We start from the raw sequence: 21,747 nt of genomic DNA on the forward strand, positions 1-21,747 counted from the left end.
ACTACAGTTAACATGATACCAAAACCACACAAAGACTCAACCAAGAAAGAGAATTACAAACTAATTTCACTTATGAACATAGATGCAAAAATACTCAAAAAATGCATCAAACTAAATCAAAGAACATATAAAAAATCCACCATGATCAAGTCAGCTTCATCCCAGAGATGCAGGGATGGTACAACATACAAAAATCTATCAATGTAATCCATCATATAAATAAACTGAAAGAAAAAATCCATATGACCAACTCATTAGATTTTGAAAAAGCATTTGACAAAATCTAATAGCTATGCATGACAAAGGTCTTGGAGAGATCAGGCATACAAGGAATATATCTAAACATAATAAAGCAATACACAGCAACCTGACAGCCAGCATCAAATTAAATGGGGAGAAAAAGTGATTCCACTAAAATCAGGAAGAAGACAAGGCTGTCCAGTCTCTCCATATCTATTCTACATAGTTCTTGAAGTTCTGCCTAGAGCAATATGAAAACAAAAAAGCGATCAAGGGGATTCAAATTGGAAAGGAAAAAGACAAACATTTGTTATTTGCAGACAATATGATAGTATGTATAAATGACCCCAAAAACTCTACAGAGGAACTTCTACAGGTGATAAATACCTACAGTAATGTGTCAGGACACAAGATCAACTCAAAAAAATCAGTAGCTCTCCTATAAACAAATGATAAAAGAGCTGAGAATGAAATCAGAGAAACATTACCTTTCGAAATAGCCACAAATTAAATAAAATATCTTGGGGTAACACTAACCAAAGAAGTTAGACATTTATGAAATGAACTTTAAGTTTTTGTAGAAAGAAATTGAAGAATACACCAGGAAATGGAAAGATCTCCCATGTACTTGGATAGATAAGATTAACATAATAAAAATGTCAATCGTACCAAAAGCATTCTATAGATTCAATGCAATTCACATCAAAATACCAAAACAATTCATCATGGACATTTAAAGAACAATAATCAACTTAATATGGAAAAATTAAAAACCCGGGATAGCCGAAACAATCCTGTATAGGAAAGGAACTTCTGGAGGTATCACAATCCATCAACCTCCATTACAGAGCTACAGTAATGAAAACAGCTTGGTATTGGCATAAAAACAGAGACGTTGACCACTGAAATCAAATCGAAGACCCAGATACTGCTCCACACACCTATGAACACCTGATTTTTGCCAAAGAAGCTAAAATTATACAATGGTAAAAAAGCATCGTCATCAAATAGTGTTGGCATAACTGGATGGCAACATGTGGAAGAATAAAAATAGATACATATCTATACCCATGCACAAAACTTAAGTCCAAATGGATTAAAGACCTCAATATAAATCTGACTACCCTAAACCTGATCAAAGAGATAGTGGGAAGTAGCCTTCACTGCATGGGCAGAAGACACTACTTTTTTTAAATATAACACCAGTAGCATAGACACTGAGAGCAACAATAAATAAAGGGACCCCCTAAAACTGAGAACTTAAATATCAGCCTAGATATATTAGGGAGGGCCTTGGACCTTCCACAAAGAAATGTGCCTTACCTTCTCTAAAGAATGGATGAGTGGCTGCTTGCTTCTTCCAAGCTGTTCAGACCTGAACTAATCAAACAGAAACCATAATATTTGTAATGCTGTTTTGTAACATGAAGGGCCAGTATTAAAACAATTCAAAGAGAACATAATAACATACAGTATCAATATTTTCTGTGTATTTTCTATCTTTATGTGGCTTTACCTCCATTTCTTTTATTTTTATATTTACTTTTTGAGACAGGTTCTCTGTATATCTTTGTCCTGGAATAACTCTGTACACCAGGCTGTGCTTGAACTCACAGAGATCTGTCTTCCCCTGCCTCCCAGGCATTGGAATTAAAGGTGTGTCCTGCCACACCTTGAAGTCACAGAGATCAATCTACCTCAGGCACCCAAGTGTTGGGATTAGAGGTGTGTACTACCACAACCAACTACTCTCTTTTTTCCACTTTAAAAACTTTAACCTTTACCTTGCATATATTTTAAACACACTGTAAACCATTTAGAGGTTTTCTTCATCTTTGAATCTGTCTTTACTGTACATCTCTCTTTTTCTGACCACATGAGTCTTTATGGAGAGGATTAAAGCCATGGTTTTGATGGCTGGATCTAGTCCATTCCTTAGCTTTCTGTGATTCCAGCCTTGTGGCTGAGGAACCAGCCAGAGCCTTGTTCATTGCAACAACTCCAAAGTGTTTCAAGGTTAGTAAACAGAACAAAATGCTGGGAGGAAGAGGAAGTGAGCTCAGAAACCTTGCAGCTCCTCGCAGAGATGCCATGCTCTGCTCTCCCAGGCACACGCTATGAAGCTCTGACCCAGGATGGACATAGGCTAGAACCGCCTTGGTAAGCCACCTCGTGGGCTACACAGATGATCAGAAATGGGCTAGTCCAGGTGCGAGAGTTAGCCGAGAAGAGGCTAGATAGAAATGGGCCAAGCAGTGATTAAAAGAATACAGTTTCCATGTAATTATTTTAATCAAAGGATAAGAGGATTGCTAACAACACAACGGTTGACACTCCACAGACAGTAGATGTAAGTCTACATGAGATGTTAGTTAGATAGCAAATCTCAGTAATATTTTCTTGATAAAAAGATTCTGTACGGATGTGAGACATCAGACCTTGGCTCCTAGAGCACCTGCACACAGCAAAGAAGGACAGGCTCAGGCTTGTTTTAACCTCCAAATTAAATGAGGCTAAATACCTCTCTTCTCCCTATCCAGAAGTCATATGCGGAGGGCATCATGCTGACTTTTGGCTGATGAAACAGGTATAAAATGGTGTGACAGTTGGTTGTGGGCTCATCACTCTGAGTCCAACACCCTAGGGAAACACAGGGCTCTAGTCTGAAAAATTGGTATTTTAGTAGAAACTATTCCAGTCTCTCAAACCACTTCTTGTTCCTCTTCCAAAATATGGTGTCCCTTGTGTGCATGTTCCAGTACCCTTTCCCTCATAGTTCACAAATTCTGAAGCCAAACATAGGCTACACTCAAACAGCAACTCTGGATAAAGCAAGATTTGTGATTTTTCTAATTTCTGGAAAGTCTTAGAGGCAAGAAATCAATTTGTCACACATGAATCACATTTTAGTATCTACCTCAAATGTTTCAAAGTAGAAACCACAATGGAGTGATCTCTAACATCAGTCTTCAGTGAACATGGTAACTAATTTACGTCCCTCAAGGCTATTACAAAAAATAAATGAGCCGGTTGTGGTGGGGCACGCCAGTAGGATTTGCTGAAGGAGGCAGAGGCAGGAGGATCACGAGTTCGAGGCCAGCCTGGGCTACACATTTGGGTGGTGGTGGTGCACGCCTTTAATGCCAGCACTCGGGAGGCAGAGGCAGGCGGATCTCTGGGAGTTCGAGGCCAGCCTGGTCTACAAGAGCTAGTTCCAGGACAGGCACCAAAGCTACAGAGAAACTGTCTCGAAAAACAAAAAAAAAAAAAACCAAATAAATAAATAAATGAAACATGTTTTTTTTTCCTTGAAGTTGAAGACAACTGTGATGTCCAACATCTTTACAAAATCATGTTCAGAAATAGAGTTTTTCTCTCATATGAGTTTATCCCTATTTCTTGGCTTCAACATGATACAAACAGGCTTTAAAATAATTACAGCACTAGAAACACAGCTGGGCAATTAAGAAATATTCATTCCTAGGATCAAGGCCTAATTTTTGACAACTTCCTGTAATTCTTGCGACAAGAAGATCCGAGGGTCAAACATTCTCAAAAGCAAACATGAAAACTTTACATACTCACACAATCATATAATGACATCACACAATTACAATTAAAACAACTCTTTAAACAAACACTTTTTCACACATGAAAGTTTCTCTCTTATAAGCATTCATTTCTATAACACAGGCATTGAGGCACCTTCAAAATAACTATGCTATAAGCAAAGGCTTTATCGCACTAATTACATTCATTAGATTTCTCTCCAATATGGCTTCTTTCATGTATTCGGAGATGACTCTGACACACAAAAGCGTTACCACACTGATTACATTCATAGGGCTTCTCTCCAGTATGACTTCTTTCATGACGTTGAAGATTGCTGTGACATGCAAAGGCTTTTCCACACTGATTACATTCATAGGGCTTTTCTCCAGTATGGCTTCTTTCATGACGTTGAAGATTGCTGTGACATGCAAAGGCTTTTCCACACTGATTACATTCATAGGGCTTCTCCCCAGTATGGCTTCTTTCATGACGTTGAAGATGGCTGTGCCATGCAAAGGCTTTTCCACACTGATTACATTCATAGGGCTTCTCTCCAGTATGGCTTCTTTCATGACATTGAAGATGGCTGTGTCGTGCAAAGGCTTTTCCACACTGACTACATTCATAGGGCTTCTCCCCAGTATGGCTTCTTTCATGACATTGAAGATTGCTGTGCCATGCAAAGGCTTTTCCACACTGATTACATTCATAGGGCTTCTCTCCAGTGTGGGTTCTTTCATGTTTTCGGAGATAACTGTGATATGCAAAGGCTTTTCCACATTGATTACATTCATAGGGCTTCTCTCCAGTATGTGTTCTTTTATGTTCTTGTAGATGACAATGGTGTAAAAAGGCTTTTCCACACTGATTACATTCATAGGGCTTCTCTCCAGTATGGCTTCTTTCATGTTTTCCGAGATGACTCTGACACAGAAAAGCTTTACCACACTGATTACATTCATAGGGCTTCTCTCCAGTATGGCTTCTATCATGTTTTCGGAGATAACTGTGACATGCAAAGGCTTTTCCACACTGATTACATTTATAGGGCTTCTCTCCAGTATGTGTTCTTTTATGTTCTTGTAGATGACAATGGTGTGAAAAGGCTTTTCCACACTGATTACATTCATAGGGCTTCTCTCCAGTATGGCTTCTTTCATGTTTTCGGAGACTACTGTGACGTGCAAAGGCTTTTCCACACTGATTACATTCATAGGGCTTCTCTCCAGTATGGCTTCTTTCATGTATTTGGAGATGACTGTGACGTGCAAAGGCTTTTCCATACTGATTACATTCATAGGGCTTCTCTCCAGTATGGCTTCTTTCATGACGTTGAAGAAGGCTGTGCCATGCAAAGGCTTTTCCACACTGATTACATTCATAGGGCTTCTCTCCAGTATGGCTTCTTTCATGTTTTCGGAGATGACTCTGACACAGAAAAGCTTTACCACACTGATTACATTCATAGGGCTTCTCTCCAGTATGGCTTCTATCATGTTTTCGGAGATAACTGTGCCATGCAAAGGCTTTTCCACACTGATTACATTCATAGGGCTTCTCTCCAGTATGACTTCTTTCATGACGTTGAAGATTGCTGTGCCATGCAAAGGCTTTTCCACACTGATTACATTCAAAGGGCTTCTCTCCAGTATGTGTTCTTTTATGTACTTGTAGATGACAATGTTGTGAAAAGGCTTTTCCACACTGATTACATTTATAGGGTTTCTCTCCAGTATGTGTTCTTTTATGTACTTGTAGATGACAATGGTGTGAAAAGGCTTTTCCACACTGATTACATTTATAGGGTTTCTCTCCAGTATGTGTTCTTTTATGTACTTGTCGATGACTGTGATGTGCAAAGACTTTACAACACTGATTACATTCACAGGCCTTCTCTCCAGTATGTGTTCTTTTATGTATCTGAAGAGGGCTGTGATGTAAAAACGCTTTACCACATTCGTTTTGTTCATAGGGTTTCAATCTAGTATGTGTTCTTTCAAGCCTGTGTAGATGACTGTCACATGTGAAGGCTTTAACACATTGATTATATACAGAAGTTTTCTCTCTTGATTGACTTTTTTCATGCCTGTAATGATAGTGGTACATGTGAAAGAATTAGCACATTCATTGTTAAATATTTATATCTGTATGAATTAATTTTACAATTTGGTCCAATTTTAAAGAGAAATTACATCTTAAGGATTTATCACCATGTTTACAATCTTGTTGTTCCCCTTCATTAGGGCTTGTTTTGCATCTCTGAAGACAATAGATAACAGCCTTTATTACATGGTTCACATTTACAGAATCTTTTTTCTATATGAGAATTTTTACATATTTGAAGAGAACTGAAAAATCTCAGAGCTTCACCACCCTTGTTGCATTCATAAAGTTTCCTATATTGTGAGTGATACTACATTTGGTAAGTGAACTATGACAAACAGAAGTACTTACACAGTCCTAGTACTCATGATGCTTTTCTGAGATGTGAGCTTACTGATATATTAACAATGAGGCTAGAAAACCAATTACTTATATACTTGTCCAACAAATTCAACAAGTATATTCAACATGGGGACTGCTACATATCTTCTAACTGTTCTGAGAAAAAGGTATGTTATATATTTTCACATCCCTATGCTCATGTGGCTTGTATCCAGAGTAACATATGATATACCTAGTAAAAGAAAAATAACAAATATAAGGTTTCCACATTGAGTTCACACAGTTTGACTTTATGTTCATAGACTTGTGGTATATGGATTAAGGCCTCTCCATAACAGCTGCCCCTTGACTGTTGACTTTAACTGCCCCCTCACTAAACTTTGCACAGTCACAAGTATATGAGTTAAACTACCTTTTCTATGGACTATTAGTATAATAGAGTTTTAGAGAGATACTTATCACCTTTTCAATATGTATATATTATATATATATACATGAAATAAATGGATTGATAATTCTACAATATAGCTCTCATCATATTATGACTCAAATTTTAATATAGGTTAAGACATTGTTTCCTTATCTTCCTTCTTAAAAGAATGGCTTGCAAATGCAGTTCACTTATCTGAAATTAAGGTATATGATTTTGTGAGAATTTAAAAATCATCAATGCACTTTAGTATTTACACTGTTTCTTTTGTTTAAAGCTTATAGAATGCATTACAAATTCTTCAGAGATACAATTCTATCAGCTTACACATGAAAATTACCTTTCATGTCTTCTAGAACTTTGACAATGTTCTTCAATATTATGGTCTTCCCAACTGTATCCTAAAATATAATGCCAGAAAATGTATGTTATATATTGAAATGTGAAAAAAAAATTAGTTACCATTTGCATTGAACCTTACAACCATGCCTGATTTATTCATTTCATTCTTCTTCTTCCTCAATCATATTACAAAAGAGCACCAGTTACCAATGAACAATTGTCCCCTTATTTTAAAACATGAAATATAATTCAGTCTTACCTATACTAGTAAGGTTTCTGTAGGTTTCCAACATCACATCTTTGTAGAGACTCCTCTGGGTAGGATCCAGCAAAGTCCATTCTTCCCAAGTGAAGTCGATATGTACATCATCATAGGTCACTGCATTCTGAAATATTCCATACATTTGTACAACAGAAATCATGACTTTGACAACACTGCAAATGTATACTTCTTTGACAGTATAGTCATATAACTTTGGTGCTCCCCATACTTATTCTATGAAATAGACATAATTTAATTACCAAGTCACTTTAGAAACAAACTGAATGGAAGATTCACCTCTGTAATTTATGAACCCTTTGAAATGCCTATTAACAAACAATAAAAGATAAGTAAACAGATCAACAGTACAGAGGACACATGAGAGAAATTGTATGGATGATTAATTTCTAACTACAAAAAAAGAAAAATAAGATAGGCAAGCTGGGTGTATTGAATCATGCCTTTAATCCTTGCACTCAGAAGGCAGAGGCATATATCTATCTGCCTCTGAGTTGAATGGCCTAGTCCATGCAATCACTTCTAGGACAGCCATAAATATATATTAAGGATCTGTTTCCATTTAAAAGTCAATCAAACAAACATAAAAGATAGAAATAACTCAGAGGTTTTTGCTGTAGTTCCTGAAAAGAGTTATCTATTTACTCCAGCTCTTTATTCATCTATGAGAAACCTGAAGTGTCTCAATTTAAACTGCAACATAAATAAGATTTTACTAAAAGGCACTGGATGTTTAAAAAGTTATAAATGGATAAATGAAAGCATCAAATATATATGTTGATTACAAATAATCAACACTGAGCAGGAAAGATGTTTCAACAGTAAAGAGTACTCCTGGTCTGACTCAAGGAATTACATGGGGGGATCACAACTATTCATTATTCCAAGTTCAGGGTTCCTAGTTCCATCTTTAAGTCAATGTAAGGATCAGGCACTCACATGGTACATATCCATGTACAAGTAAATACTCATATTAAAATAAAAATTCAAACAAAACAAAACAGGAAGGAAGAAGGTGATGCGCCTGCAATCCAATGACTCAGAAAGCACAACAAGTATCAATGTCATGAATACATGCCATCCTGGGAAACATAATGATACCCTCTGTCAAATTTTAAAATTCAAGATATGGGTGAAGCTCAGTACAACAGCATATGCTCGATAGGAACAAAACCATCATACAACAATATAAAAACAAAAAAATCAAGGCCCACTTTTAATCCAGGACTTGGGAATCAGGGTCAGGGGATCTCTGAGTTTGAAGCCAGCCTGATATACACAGAAACTTTCAGGACATCTAGGGCTATACAGAAAAATCTTGTATTCAGAAATAAACAAACAAAAATGAAAACTGCAGGCTACCAAACTGTCTTAGGATCAAATAGCAGTTAATTTTGCTGAATCTTATGTGATTTGGTGATAGAGTTTATAATGGTAGGGAAGTCATGACAGCAAAAGAAGAAAGCTGACTGATTAGTTTCAACCACAACATAGCAGGCACAAAGAACAGGGAATAGGTTGAGGCTATAGAAACTCATATCACATGTCCAATGAGGAATTTCATCCAGAAAGGCTCCTCCTCCTACTGGATTCACAAGCAATCAAATGAAAGTTGACAAGAAGAGGGACATGTCCAAATACATCTTCCTATATGAGAGGTTTTCATTCAATTACATTCTGACCTGGGTCACAATAGGCTCATGGTAACCAATGAAGAAAAATGCGTTTAGGGTTATGGTTAAGAATCACTGTGCTTACTCCTTCCATAAGTTGAATGCTTATGTGAATGGAGTCTTACCCTTAGAGCACCTTGCTAGGCTTCCATTCTATAGCAAGGGCCTTCTCTATAATGGTGATAAAATCCTTGAAAATCCCTGCCTGTTCCAGTAATTGACTACCATAATAAACTGCCTATTCATTTTCATTTATTTCTGCCCCACTTGGTGTTATTTTACTGTAGTCTTGAATGAATCATCAGTAATAACCATCCACCACATTCAATATTCCATTTAAGGAATTAGCTCATATTTTTAAATTCTGCTTTACTAAATTTCCAGGTCAGAGGCAGAAAAAGAAATATTTTGGAGCCAAAATACCACACAAATAACCTCTAGCTTAATCAATTTCAACTGAAATTCTATGATTTCAATCTCCACTTTCTGTCATTTCTCTTAACATTTCCATCTTTCTGATCCTACAAGAACAGCTAATTAATTCTGTGTACTACTTTCTAATTTTTTTGCCACCTAAAGTTTTGATATCTTCTATACTCTTCCAAGAGACATCATTCCCAGGTTCTGTCTAGCAACAATATTACTTTTGGTTCTCCATTTTTTGTTCTAACTTGCATTTATATATCTCCAATTAAATCTTTTAATGAAAAGCAGCTCAGACAATGAGTGGGGGCAATTTGGGAGCTTAGGATAGAAAAGCAAGCTAATAGTTGAAGGCAAAAATACATGGACAAGGAGTGTTTCATGGCTTTCTCTCTTGCCTAGTCAGATTGGTGCCTTTTGTATCCCAAGCACAGTTTCTTAGAGATATTTCCACTCACAGTGGAGGAGCCATCACACATCAATCATCAATCAACACAATCTCTCCCAGATATAGCAGTTTATGGCTTTTATGAACAAAGCCACTACAAACACAGTTGAGCAAATGTCCTTGTGGTAGTATCTTTTGGGCATATGTTCAAGAGTGGTATACATTTGTCTTGAGGTAGATTGACTCCCAATTTCCTGAGGACTGCATATTAATTTCTACATTGGCTGTACAAGTTTGCACTTGTGACAGCAATGAATCCCCTTGCTATATGTCCTTGCCAGCATTAGCTGTCACTTGTGTTATGGATCTTATCAGTTCTAAGACTTGTAAGATGAAATCTCAAAGTAGTTTTGATATTCATTTCCCTAATGGCTAAGGATGTAGAACATGTCTTCAGGTGTTTCTCACTCATTTTAGATTCCTTTACTGAGAATTCTGTTTAGAGGTGTTCCCCATTATAATTGGATTATTTGGTTTATTGTTGTCTAGTTTTTTCAGTTCTTTAATATACTAGGTGAGGAAACACAGAATCACATAAACATGGTATGTATTTACTTATAGGTGGATATTACCAGTTAAGTAAAGTATAATCACAGTAAGCATAGTTAATCACAGTACAATCCATAGACACAGAGAGGCTAAGTAACAAGAACAGCTCTACAGGAGATGAATGCATCTCTTTGGTAAGAAGAAATAAAACAGATTTTACGGGTGCAGTGGAGGCGGGTGGGGATGGGAACAGGAAGGATCAGGTGAGTGAAGAAAAGACAGATGGGGAGAAGACAGGGAGGGATAACTGGAATAGGGGAACTTTTAACAGGGGATGTAGAAACAGTATAATGAAAACTTTCCTGAACCTATAAAGGTAACCCTAGTGAGGACTCCTAGTACTCAAGAGGAGGCTGAACTAGCCATCTTCTGTAACCACATAAGGTTCCCAGTGGAACTGCGACACCAAGCCAGCCACAAAACATTCAACCCACACTTGTACTACCTGCAAGATATGCTGGGACACTGGTGGCTTAGAGCTTTCTTAGTGGCCAATAAATGACTGGTCTAACTTGAAACTCATACTGTGAGAGGAAGTCCATAACTGACACTGCCTAGATGGCCAGGAACCAGAAATTGAATGGCTCAGAACAGGGGTAGAACCAAATACAGTTGACCAAGAAAAAAATATCAATGAAATGACTCATAACTATTTTCTGCTATTATCATAGATTGCTGTTTACCCTACTTGTTATTAAAGAGGCTTCTTCCAGGGGCTGATGCAAGCCCATGCAGAGATCCCTACAAACAAAAAGTAGGAAGCAGTATGGAGAGAACTACTACCAAATTCCCAAATATTGCTTATAAACATTTGTTTACATTTAAAGGAGCCATGATACAGAGATAATAATACATTGGATTTGTATAGATTTTGACCTAATGATAAAAATGTAAAGTCAACTGTTTTATATATATATACATATATACATATATATGTGTGTGTGTTCTTGTTTAAGGTATTATATTTGTGCAGCTCATTTAAAGATGCAATGTATAGTTAAGAAATACAAATTAGACCCCCCCAAGCCTGCCCTGTTGTCTGCAAGGTCCTTGGCTCAGGAACAGTTTCCTGCTCCTGCACCAAGGCTACCCACCCAGAGGGGTGAGTGCCTGCCTACCAGGCAGGCCTGAAGGTCCCCAGCAAGGAAGTGTGGGCACCTTCAGCTTGTGATGCAGGGTCTCCTGTGTTATACTTGACCCCGCCTTGTTCCCCACCTTAGCCCTTTTGTCCGCAGGCCCTTAGGCTACCAGGCATCCCTGTTTCAGTGCTGAGGAGTTCCATCTGGATGGTGCTGAGGAGTTCCATCTGGATGGTGCTGAGGAGTTCCATACAGACAGGAACAGTTCCTGCTTCTACACTGAGGAGATCCACCCAGAGAATCAGTCACAGCAAAGACTAGACAAAGATACCAGGCCTCTCCTGGCTTCATTTGAAGGAAGTGATGGGCAGGTGCCAATGCAAGAATTCCTGCAACAACCTGAAAGGCAACAAGACATTACCAGAATCTAGGGATCCCAAAACAAGAAGAATCGAACACCCTACTCCAGAAGAAATAGAAGAAACCGACTTTAAATGGAACTATATGAAAATAATAGAGGATCTTAAACAGGAGGTGAAAAACTGCCATGAAGAAATAGAGATGGACAAACAAAAAGGTAGAGGAAATGAATAAACCTCTCAAAGATACCCAAGAAAAACAAGAGAAACAAGAAAAAGCAATCAAACAAGTAAGGAAAACAGTTCAAGACTTGAAGAATGAAATGGAGGTAATGAAGAAAACACAAACCAAGGGAAGGATGGAGATGGAAAATCTGGGTAAAGAAACAGGAACTACAGAGACAAGTATTACCAACAGAATACAAGAGATAGAAGAAAGAATCTCAGACACTAAGATACCACAGAGAAAATGAATGCACTGATCAAAGAAAACAGCAAATCCAACAAATGCTCATCGCAAAACATTCAGGAAATCTGGGACACAATAAAATGACCAAACCTAAGAATAATAGGGGTAGAAGAAGGAAAAGTACAGATCAATGGTCCAGAAAATATATTTAATAAAATTATAAGCCTGGCGGTGGTGGCGCACACTTTTAATCCCAGCACTTGGGAGGTAGAGGCAGGCAGATCTCTGTGAGTTTGAGACCAGCCTGGTCTACAAGAGCTGGTTCCAGGACAGGCTCCAAAACCACAGAGAAACCCTGACCCGAAAAACCAAAAATAAATAAATAAAATTATAGAAGAAAACTTTCCCAACCTAAAGAAAAACATTCCTATGAAGGTTCAAAAAGCATACAGAACACCGAACACACTGGATCAAAAAAAAAAACATCTCCTCACCATATAATAATCAAAACACAAAACATACAGAATAAAGAAAGAATATTAAGAGCTGAAAAGGAAAAAGGTCAACTTACTTATGAAAGTAAACCTATCAGACTTATACCTGACTTCTCTATGGAAACCATGAAAGCCAGAAGGTCCTGGATAGATGTACTGCAGAAACTAAGAGACCATGGATGCAAGCCCAGACTACTATACCCAGCCAAGCTATCATTCACTATAAATGGAGAAAACAAAATTTTCCAGGATAAAAACAAATTTAAACAATAAGTAGCCACAAATCCAGTCTTACAGAAAGTAATAGAAGGAAAATCACAACCCAAAGAATCCAGCATTGCCAACACTGCCCACAATAACTCAGACATCTAGAGACCAGCAAAACTCAAAGAAGGGAAACACACAAACTCTACTACCAAAAACAATAACAATAACTGGAGTCAACAACCACTGGTCATTAATATCACTTAACATCAATGGGCTCAACTCACCTATAAAAAGGCACAGGCTAAGAGATTGGATACGAAAACAAGATCCAAAATTGTGCTGTTTACAAGAAACACACCTCAACCACAAAGACAGACATCTACTCAGAGTAAAGGGCTGGAAAAAAGGTTTATCAAGCAAATGGACCTAACAAACAAGCAGATGTGGCCATACTAATTTCTAACAAAGTTGACTTCAAACTAAAATCAATCAGAAGAGATGGAGACGAACATTTAACACTCATAACAGAAACAATTCATCAGGATAAAGTCTCAATCCTGAATATCTATGCCCCTAATATAAAAGCACCCACTTATGTAAAAGAAACATTACTAAAACTCAAGGCAGTCATCAAACCACACTCACTAATAGTAGGAGACTTCAACACTCCTCTCTCACCAATGGACAGGGCAATCAGACAGAAATCTAACAGAGAAATAAGAGAATTAATGGAGGTAATAAATCAAATGGACTTAGACATCTATAGAACATTCCACCCAAATAGGAAAGAATATTCCTTCTTCTCTGCAGCTCATGGAACCTTCTCGAAAATTGACCACATACTCGGTAACAAAGCAAACTTACACAGTTACAAAAAAAATATTAGTAACCAACTGTGACTTATCGGATCACCATGAATTAAAGTTAGACTTCAACAACTATGTTACCTGCAGAAAGCCTACAAACTCATGGAAACTGAACAGTCAACTACTGAACCATACCTGGATCAAGGAAGAAATAAAGAAAGAAATTAAAGTCTTTCTTGAATTCAATGAAGATACTCAACATACTCAAACCTATGGGACACTATGAAATCAGTGCTAAGAAGAAAGTTCATAGAACTAAGTACCCACTTAGAAAAAATGGAGAGAGCACACATTGGAGACTTAACAGCCCACGTGAAAGCTCTGGAAAAAAAGAAACAGACTCACCTAGGAGGAGTAGAAGACTGGAAATAATCACACTGAGGGCTGAAATCAACAAAATAGAAACACAGAAAACAATACAAAAAATTAATGAAACAAAAAGCAGATTCTTAGAGAAAAATCAACAAGATTGATAAACCCCTATCCAAACTAATCAAAGGGCAGAATGAGAATATGCAAATTAACAAGATCAGAAATGAAAAGGGGGACATAACTACAGACGCAGAGGAAATTCTGAGAATCATTAGATCTTACTACAAAAGCATGTATGCCACAAAATTGGAAAATGTAAAAGAAATGGACATGTTTTTAGATAAGTACCATATACCAAAGTTAAACCAGGACCAGGTGAACAATCTAAAAAGACCTGTTAGTTGCAAAGAATTAGAAGCTGTTATCAAAATCCTCCCTTCCAAAAAAAAGTCCAGGTCCAGATGGTTTCAATGCAGAATTCTACCAGAACTTCCAAGAAGACCTAATACCTAAACTCTTTAATGTTTGTCACAATATAGAATCAGAAGAGCAATTGCCAACAAAATACTGGCAAACCGAATCCAAGAACACATTAGAAAAATTATCCATTATGATCAAGTAGGCTTCATCCCAGGTATGCAGGACTGGTTCAGCATACAAAAATCTATCAATGTAATCCATCATACAAATAAACTGAAAGAAAAAAAACCATATGATCATTTCATTAGATGCTGAAAAAGCATTTGACAAAATTTAACATGCCTTTATGATAAAGGTCTTGGAGAGATTAGGGATACAAGGGTCATACCTAAATATGATAAAAGCGATTTACAGCAAGCCAACAGCTAACTTCAAATTAAACGGAGAGAAACTCAAACCATCCCACTAAAATCAGGAACATGACAACGCTGTCCACTCTCTCCATGCCTCTTCAATATAGTGTTTGAAGTTCTAGCAAGAGCAATAAGACAACATAAGGGGATCAAGGGGATTCAAATTGGAAATGAAGAAGTTAAACTTTCGTTATTTGCAGATGATATGATAGTTTACATAAGCAACCCCAAAAAATCCACCAAAGAACTCCTACAGCTGATAAACACCTTTAGTAATGTGGCAGGATACAAAATCAACTCCAAAAAATCAGTTCTCCTCCTATACACAAAGGATAAGGAAGCAGAGAGGGAAATCGGAGAAGCTTCACCTTTCATGATAGCCACAAATAACATAAAATATCTTGGGGTAACTCTAACCAAGGAAGTGAAGGATCTATTTGACAAGAACTTTAAGTCTTTGAAGAAAGAAATTGAAGAGGGTACCAGAAAATGAAAGGCTCTCACTTGCTCTTGGATTGGGAGGATCAACATAGTAAAAATGGCAATTCTACCAAAGGCAATTTATAGATTCAATGCAATCCCCATCAAGGTCCCATCAAAATTCTTCACAGATCTTGAGAGGACAATAATCAACTTTATATGGAAAAACAAAAAACCCAGGATAGCCAAAACAATCTTATACAATAAAGGAACTTCTGGTGGCAATAAAATCCCTGACTTCAAACTCTATTACAGAGCAACAGTATTGAAAACAGCTTGGTATTGGCATAAAAACAGAGAAGTCAACCAATGGAATTGAATAGAAGACCTGGATTTTAACCCTCAATCCTATGAATACCTGATTTTCAATAAAGGAGATGAAAGTACAAAATGGGAGAAAGAAAGCATCTTCAACAAATGGTGCTGGCATAACTGGATGTCAACCTGTAGAAGAATGAAAATAGTTCCATATCTATCACCATGTACAAAACTCAAGTCCAAATGGATCAAAGACTTCAATATCAATCTGAACACACTGAACCTGATAGAAGAGAAAGTGGGAAGTACTCTACAACATATGGGCACCGGAGATCACTTCCTAAGTATAACCCCAGCAGCACAGACATTAAGGGCAACATTGAATAAATGGGACCTCCTGAAACTGAGAAGCTTCTGGAAAGCAAAGGACACTATCACTAAGACAAAAAGGCAACCTACTGACAGGGAGAAGATCTTCACCAACACTGCAACAGACAAAGGTCTGATCTCCAAAATATATAAAAAACTCAAGAAACTAGACTTTAAAATAGGGCACGGAACTGAACAGAGAATATTCAACAGAAGAAATTCAAATAGCCAAAAGGTACTTAAGGTCATGCTTAACCTCCTTAGCCATCAGGGAAATGCAAATCAAAACAACTCTGAGATAACATCTTACACCTGTCAGAATGGCTAAAATCAAAAACACCAATGATAGCCTTTGCTGGAGAGGTTGTGGAGTAAGGGGTACACTCATCCATTGCTGGTGGGAATGCAAACTTGTGCAACCACTTTGGAAAGCATTGTGGCAGTTTCTCAGGAAATTCGGGATCAACCTACCCCTGGACCCAGCAATACCACTCTTGGGAATATACCCAAGAGATGCCCTATCAAATTACAAAAGTATTTGTTCAACTATGTTCATAGCAGCATTATTTGTAATAGCCAGAACCTGGAAACAACCTAGATACCCTTCAATGGAAGAATGGATGACGAAATTGTGGAATATATACATATTAGAGTACTACTTAGCAGTAAAAAACAATGATATCTTGAATTTTGCATGCAAATGGATGGAAATAGAAAACACTATCCTGAGTGAGGTAACCCAGACACAAAACAATGAACATGGGATGTACTCCCTCATAATTGGTTTCTAGCCATAAATAAAGAACGCTGAGCCTATAATTTGTGATCCCAGAGAAGCTAAATAAGAAGGTGAACCCAAAGAAAAACATATAGTCATCCTCCTGGGTATCAGAAGTAGACAAAATTGCCAGGCAAAAATTGGGAACTTGGGGGTGGAGTGGGATGGGGGTAAGGGGAAATGGGGAGAGAAAAGTGAGAAGCGGTTGATGGGGGGAGCTTGGGGGAATGTGATGGTTGGGATAAAGGAAGGGTGGATATGGAAGCAGGGAAGTGTTACGGGAGGTCCTCCCACTCCTCCAGCCTATCGCCGCTGAGATACCAGCCCCTTGGGGTGTGGTCTCTCTCCCTTTAAAAAAGCGGCCACTTCCCTCTTCTCTCTCTCTTCACTTCCTGCTCCGCCGGTGACTTGACTTCCTTCCTGGTTACGCAGAGGGCTGACAGTGATCTGTAAGTTTTTTCCCCTTTAAATAAATATCACCCTATTAATCATAATCCCAAATTGTTGTGGCATTGTTTGTGACTTACGCCTTCATTTGGCGCCCAACGTTTGGTTTTAGAACCTCTCCCGGCTCGCAGCCACGAGTTCGGCTTGGCGGCCGCAAGTTCGGCTTGGCGGCCGCAAGTTCGGCTTGGCGGGAGCCCTTGCTTCCTCAGTCGCTGCCTGTGGATTTAAACTCCACAGGCCCGCGTAGTCTCTGCCCGCGTGATTTGCTCTTTTCTGAGTCGTTTTCAAATCTCCCTTGCAAGCACAGCTCTTAAGTGGCATGAACCAGAGCACGCGGTTGCTGAAAGCTGCAACCCCTCAGGGTGACTCTGTCACGTGGAGGCATAAGTAGCTTCCAGATTGCTCTTCTCTACCCCTGGATTCTAGGTTTCTGGTTCCATCTCTGGAATTGATTTAATTACATTTACTTTGTTGAGCAACTTACATTTTCCAGTTTTTAACAAATACTAGGCGGACTCTGAAACAGGACCGTGTTTTCGTCGAGACTTGGCAACAGCGCCACCTGCTGGATAATAGGTAATATGGCAGTTCTCGTTTCCAACGCGAATTTTACTGTTCTGGTTACCAATACAATGGGTTATATCATGCAAGGTTTATATGACTATGGGGATAACTTAATTTACTGGTTACTAGGTTTCAGTATTCTTTTGCATATTCTATCATTTAGGAAGATCATGGCACTCCTAAGAACCATACAATCTTTACTAGAAACTCATGCAGGTCAGGAGATTAAGGATTCAAAAGAGACAATAATAAAAAGACTTGAAATGATTGAAGAAATGATTGGAGCTGGTGAACAGAGTAATAAGGCACAAGGACAGGATACAATGCCAACACCAGCTATTAGAACTGGCTTACCAAAGGTTTTAGCAGCATACCCTATACTTAATTCTGACAAAGCGTCAACTTCTAAAGGCTCAAAGGGAGTCAGAGAAGCTAGATGGACGCCAATAGCAATGAATGATCTAAAAGAAATTAAGCAAGCTATTGTTAATTTTGGCTTGCACTCTGCATACGTAAAGGAAATGATAAGGACTTGGGCTTCTAATGCTAGAGCTACCCCCCATGATTTCCATCAGTTAGAGTCTGCAGTTTTAGATAATGGACCTTCCTTGATGTTTGGAATTTATTTCAGAGAAGAATCCAAACATATGGAACAGCAAGGAAGAGCAAAAGGTATTGAGGTTTCCCAAGATCAAATTCTTGGTGCAGGAGAATATGCTGATCCACAGGTCCAAGCTCTTTATGATGATGAAGTACTGTGTCTATGTCACCAAGCAGCTTTAAATGCTTGGAATAGGATACAAGATCCAGCAAAAAGGGTTGAATCATATACCAGAATTAGGCAGGGACAGAGAGAACCCTTTATTGACTTTTTGCAAAGATTAATTAAGGCTCTGGACATAGGGGTAACAGACCCAGAAGCTAGACGAATACTTCTTGAATCTCTAGCTTTTGAGAATGCAAACATAGAATGCAAAAAGATAATTGGGCCTTTAAAGTCTAGATCAGCACCTATGGATGAATGGATTCAGCATACGATGAATGTTGAGACATTTAGCTATAACGATGAATCTTGGGTAGGAGAAGCGATTTCCACAGCAATGAGGAGACATCAAACTGCCAGGTGTTTTAATTGTGGTAAATTAGGACATCTGAAAAGGGATTGCAGGCACAGAATTTCTAGGAATATTATCTCCTCTGGGAATGACAAAGATAGGAGACCTAGGCCTTCAGGTATATGTAGGAGATGCGGTAAAGGCCGACATTGGTCCAATGAATGCAGGTCAACAACAGACAAACAAGGCAACCCGATACCGTCGGGAAACTCCTTGAGGGGCCTCTCGCAGGCCCCCAAGCCAACAGTGGCCCAGTCATTCCCAGTCACAGTGGAGAACGTGCCTCACCAAGAAAATTAAAAGCTCCAATTTCTGCTGTAAAAAGTAATACTGGTCTAAATGATGAAATCCATGTGGAGGATGAGTCAAAAAACCCAGTTGGACAGAGTAAACGTATATTTTGGCAGACTTCTATTAATGATCAAAGACCAAAGCTAAGAGTCTGTATAAATGGCACTTTTATTGAAGGCTTATTAGACACAGGTGCGGATGTAAGTATCATTACCCCAGAATCTTGGCATCCGAATTGGCCTCTTCAAGAGGTAGATGTTCAGTTCCTGGGAATTGGAACCCTATCTCGTGTAAAACAAAGCAAAAGATGGGTTGAATGCATAGGGCCCGAAGGGCAAATAGGAAGACTAAGGCCATATATAGCCAATATTGCCATAAATTTATGGGGCCGTGACCTGCTACAGCAATGGAATACCCAGATTAACATTCCTGTAGTTCCAGGAACTCATAATTCTGGGAAGTATATGATGAGGTATTATGGAAAAAGGTCACTAGCCATTCAGGCTGTACAAGAACATACAGCAAATACCAAACCTTTAGAGGTACCAACAGCCCTACCTTTAAAATGGCTAACTGAGAAGCCAATATGGATCAAACAGTGGCCTCTAGCTGAAGATAAACTACAGGCATTGGAACAGCTGGTGCAGGAGCAACTAGATGCTCACCACATTGAAGAATCAACCAGCCCTTGGAATTCTCCTGTGTTTGTTGTAAAAAAGAAATCTGGTAAATGGAGAATGGTGACAGATCTAAGAGCTGTCAACAAAGTAATTCAACCTATGGGCTCACTACAATCTGGAATTCCTTTGCCTTCTCTGTTACCAAAAGGATGGCCTCTTATAGTTATTGATTTGAAAGATTGTTTTTTCACTATACCGTTACAAGAAAAGGATAGAGAAAAATTTGCCTTCACAGTGCCTACTTATAATAATTCTCAGCCCAATAGGAGATATCAATGGACTGTCCTCCCACAGGGTATGCTCAATAGTCCTACACTGTGCCAATATTTTGTAAGTAAGCCATTGGAAATAATTCGTAAACAATTCCCCAAGTCCATTATTTATCATTACATGGATGACATCTTGTTATCTGATTCAAATAAAGATACTTTAGAAAGGATGTTTGAAGAAGTAAAGAAAGTCTTGCCTAGGTGGGGATTACAAATTGCCCCTGAAAAGATTCAAAGAGGAAATTCTATTAATTACCTAGGTTACAGAATAGGGTTAGAGAAAATTAAAACGCAAAAGGCACAAATTAGGAGAGACCGGTTAAAGACTCTTAATGACTTCCAAAGATTGTTAGGAGACATTTCCAGTCTACGACCAGCTGTTGGGATAACACCTGATCTAATAGTTCATTTAAACAAAACCTTAGATGGTGATAAAGATTTGAATAGTCCAAGAAAACTGACAGCTGAAGCAGAAAAGGAACTGACAATGATTGAGGAAAAATTACAGGAGGCACATGTGGATAGGGTGAACCCAAATCTTAGCTGCATCCTAGTCATATTGCCTTCCAGAATTTCTCCTACAGGGATTCTAATGCAGAGGGAAGATATTATTTTAGAGTGGATATTTATACCTAATAAACCAAGTAAAAAATTAAAAACTTATGTGGAAAAAGTCTCTGAATTAATTATAAAAGGTAAGCTGAGACTTCGTCAACTAGCAGGTATAGACCCAGCAGAAATTATAGTGCCTTTTACTACTGAAGAAATAAAAAAGTTATGGGAAGACAATGAACCGTGGCAAAGAGCTTGTGCTAATTTTTTGGGAGAAATTAATAGCAACTATCCCAAAAGTGGTAGACTTAACCTCATAAAAAGAACTTCTTGGATTCTTCCTAGAATTGTACGTGATGCTCCAATAACTGGAGCCCGTACGTTCTATACTGATGCAAATAAATCAGGGAAAGCAGGTTACAAGTCAGATGAATTGAGTAAGGTGGAACAAAGCCCTTATAATTCTGTCCAGAAGGCAGAATTATATGCCATTCTTATGGTGCTAAGGGATTTTAAAGAACCTCTTAATATAGTTACAGATTCACAATATGCAGAAAGAGTTATCTTGCATATTGAAACCGCTGAATTTATACCAGATGACACAGAGTTGACTTCATTGTTTATCCAGGTACAAGACATAATCAGGAACAGGCTTTGTCCAATGTACATAACACACATCCGGTCCCATACAGGTCTGCCTGGTCCTCTAGCCCAAGGCAACGCTGAGATTGATCAATTATTGATTGGAAGTGTGTTGCAGGCCTCAGAATTTCATAAGAAGCATCATGTCAATAGTAAAGGACTAAAGAAAGAATTTTCCATTACTTGGCAACAAGCTAAGGACATTATAAAGAGATGTCCTACTTGTTCTTTCAATAATCAAACACCGTTGCCTGCAGGGAGTAACCCAAAGGGCACTAAGAGAAATGAAATCTGGCAGATGGATGTGTTCCACTTTATAGAATTTGGTAAATTAAAATATGTACACCACACCATAGACACG

The 21,747-nt window shown here is 38.3% G+C and overlaps 1 protein-coding gene across 1 annotated transcript in view; it reads right to left on the minus strand.

Moving 5' to 3' along the window:
• Positions 1-3,984: 3,984 nt before the first annotated feature.
• The window catches only part of LOC142855783 (uncharacterized), a 237,274-nt gene continuing 219,511 nt past the window's right edge, over positions 3,985-21,747 (minus strand). The window contains 1 exon segment of the mRNA XM_075982188.1: positions 3,985-5,627. Coding sequence (XP_075838303.1) covers positions 3,985-5,627 — 1,643 coding nt within the window.

This window comes from Microtus pennsylvanicus, chromosome 8 (genome assembly GCF_037038515.1).
Source record: "Microtus pennsylvanicus isolate mMicPen1 chromosome 8, mMicPen1.hap1, whole genome shotgun sequence".
NCBI lineage: Eukaryota > Metazoa > Chordata > Mammalia > Rodentia > Cricetidae > Microtus > Microtus pennsylvanicus.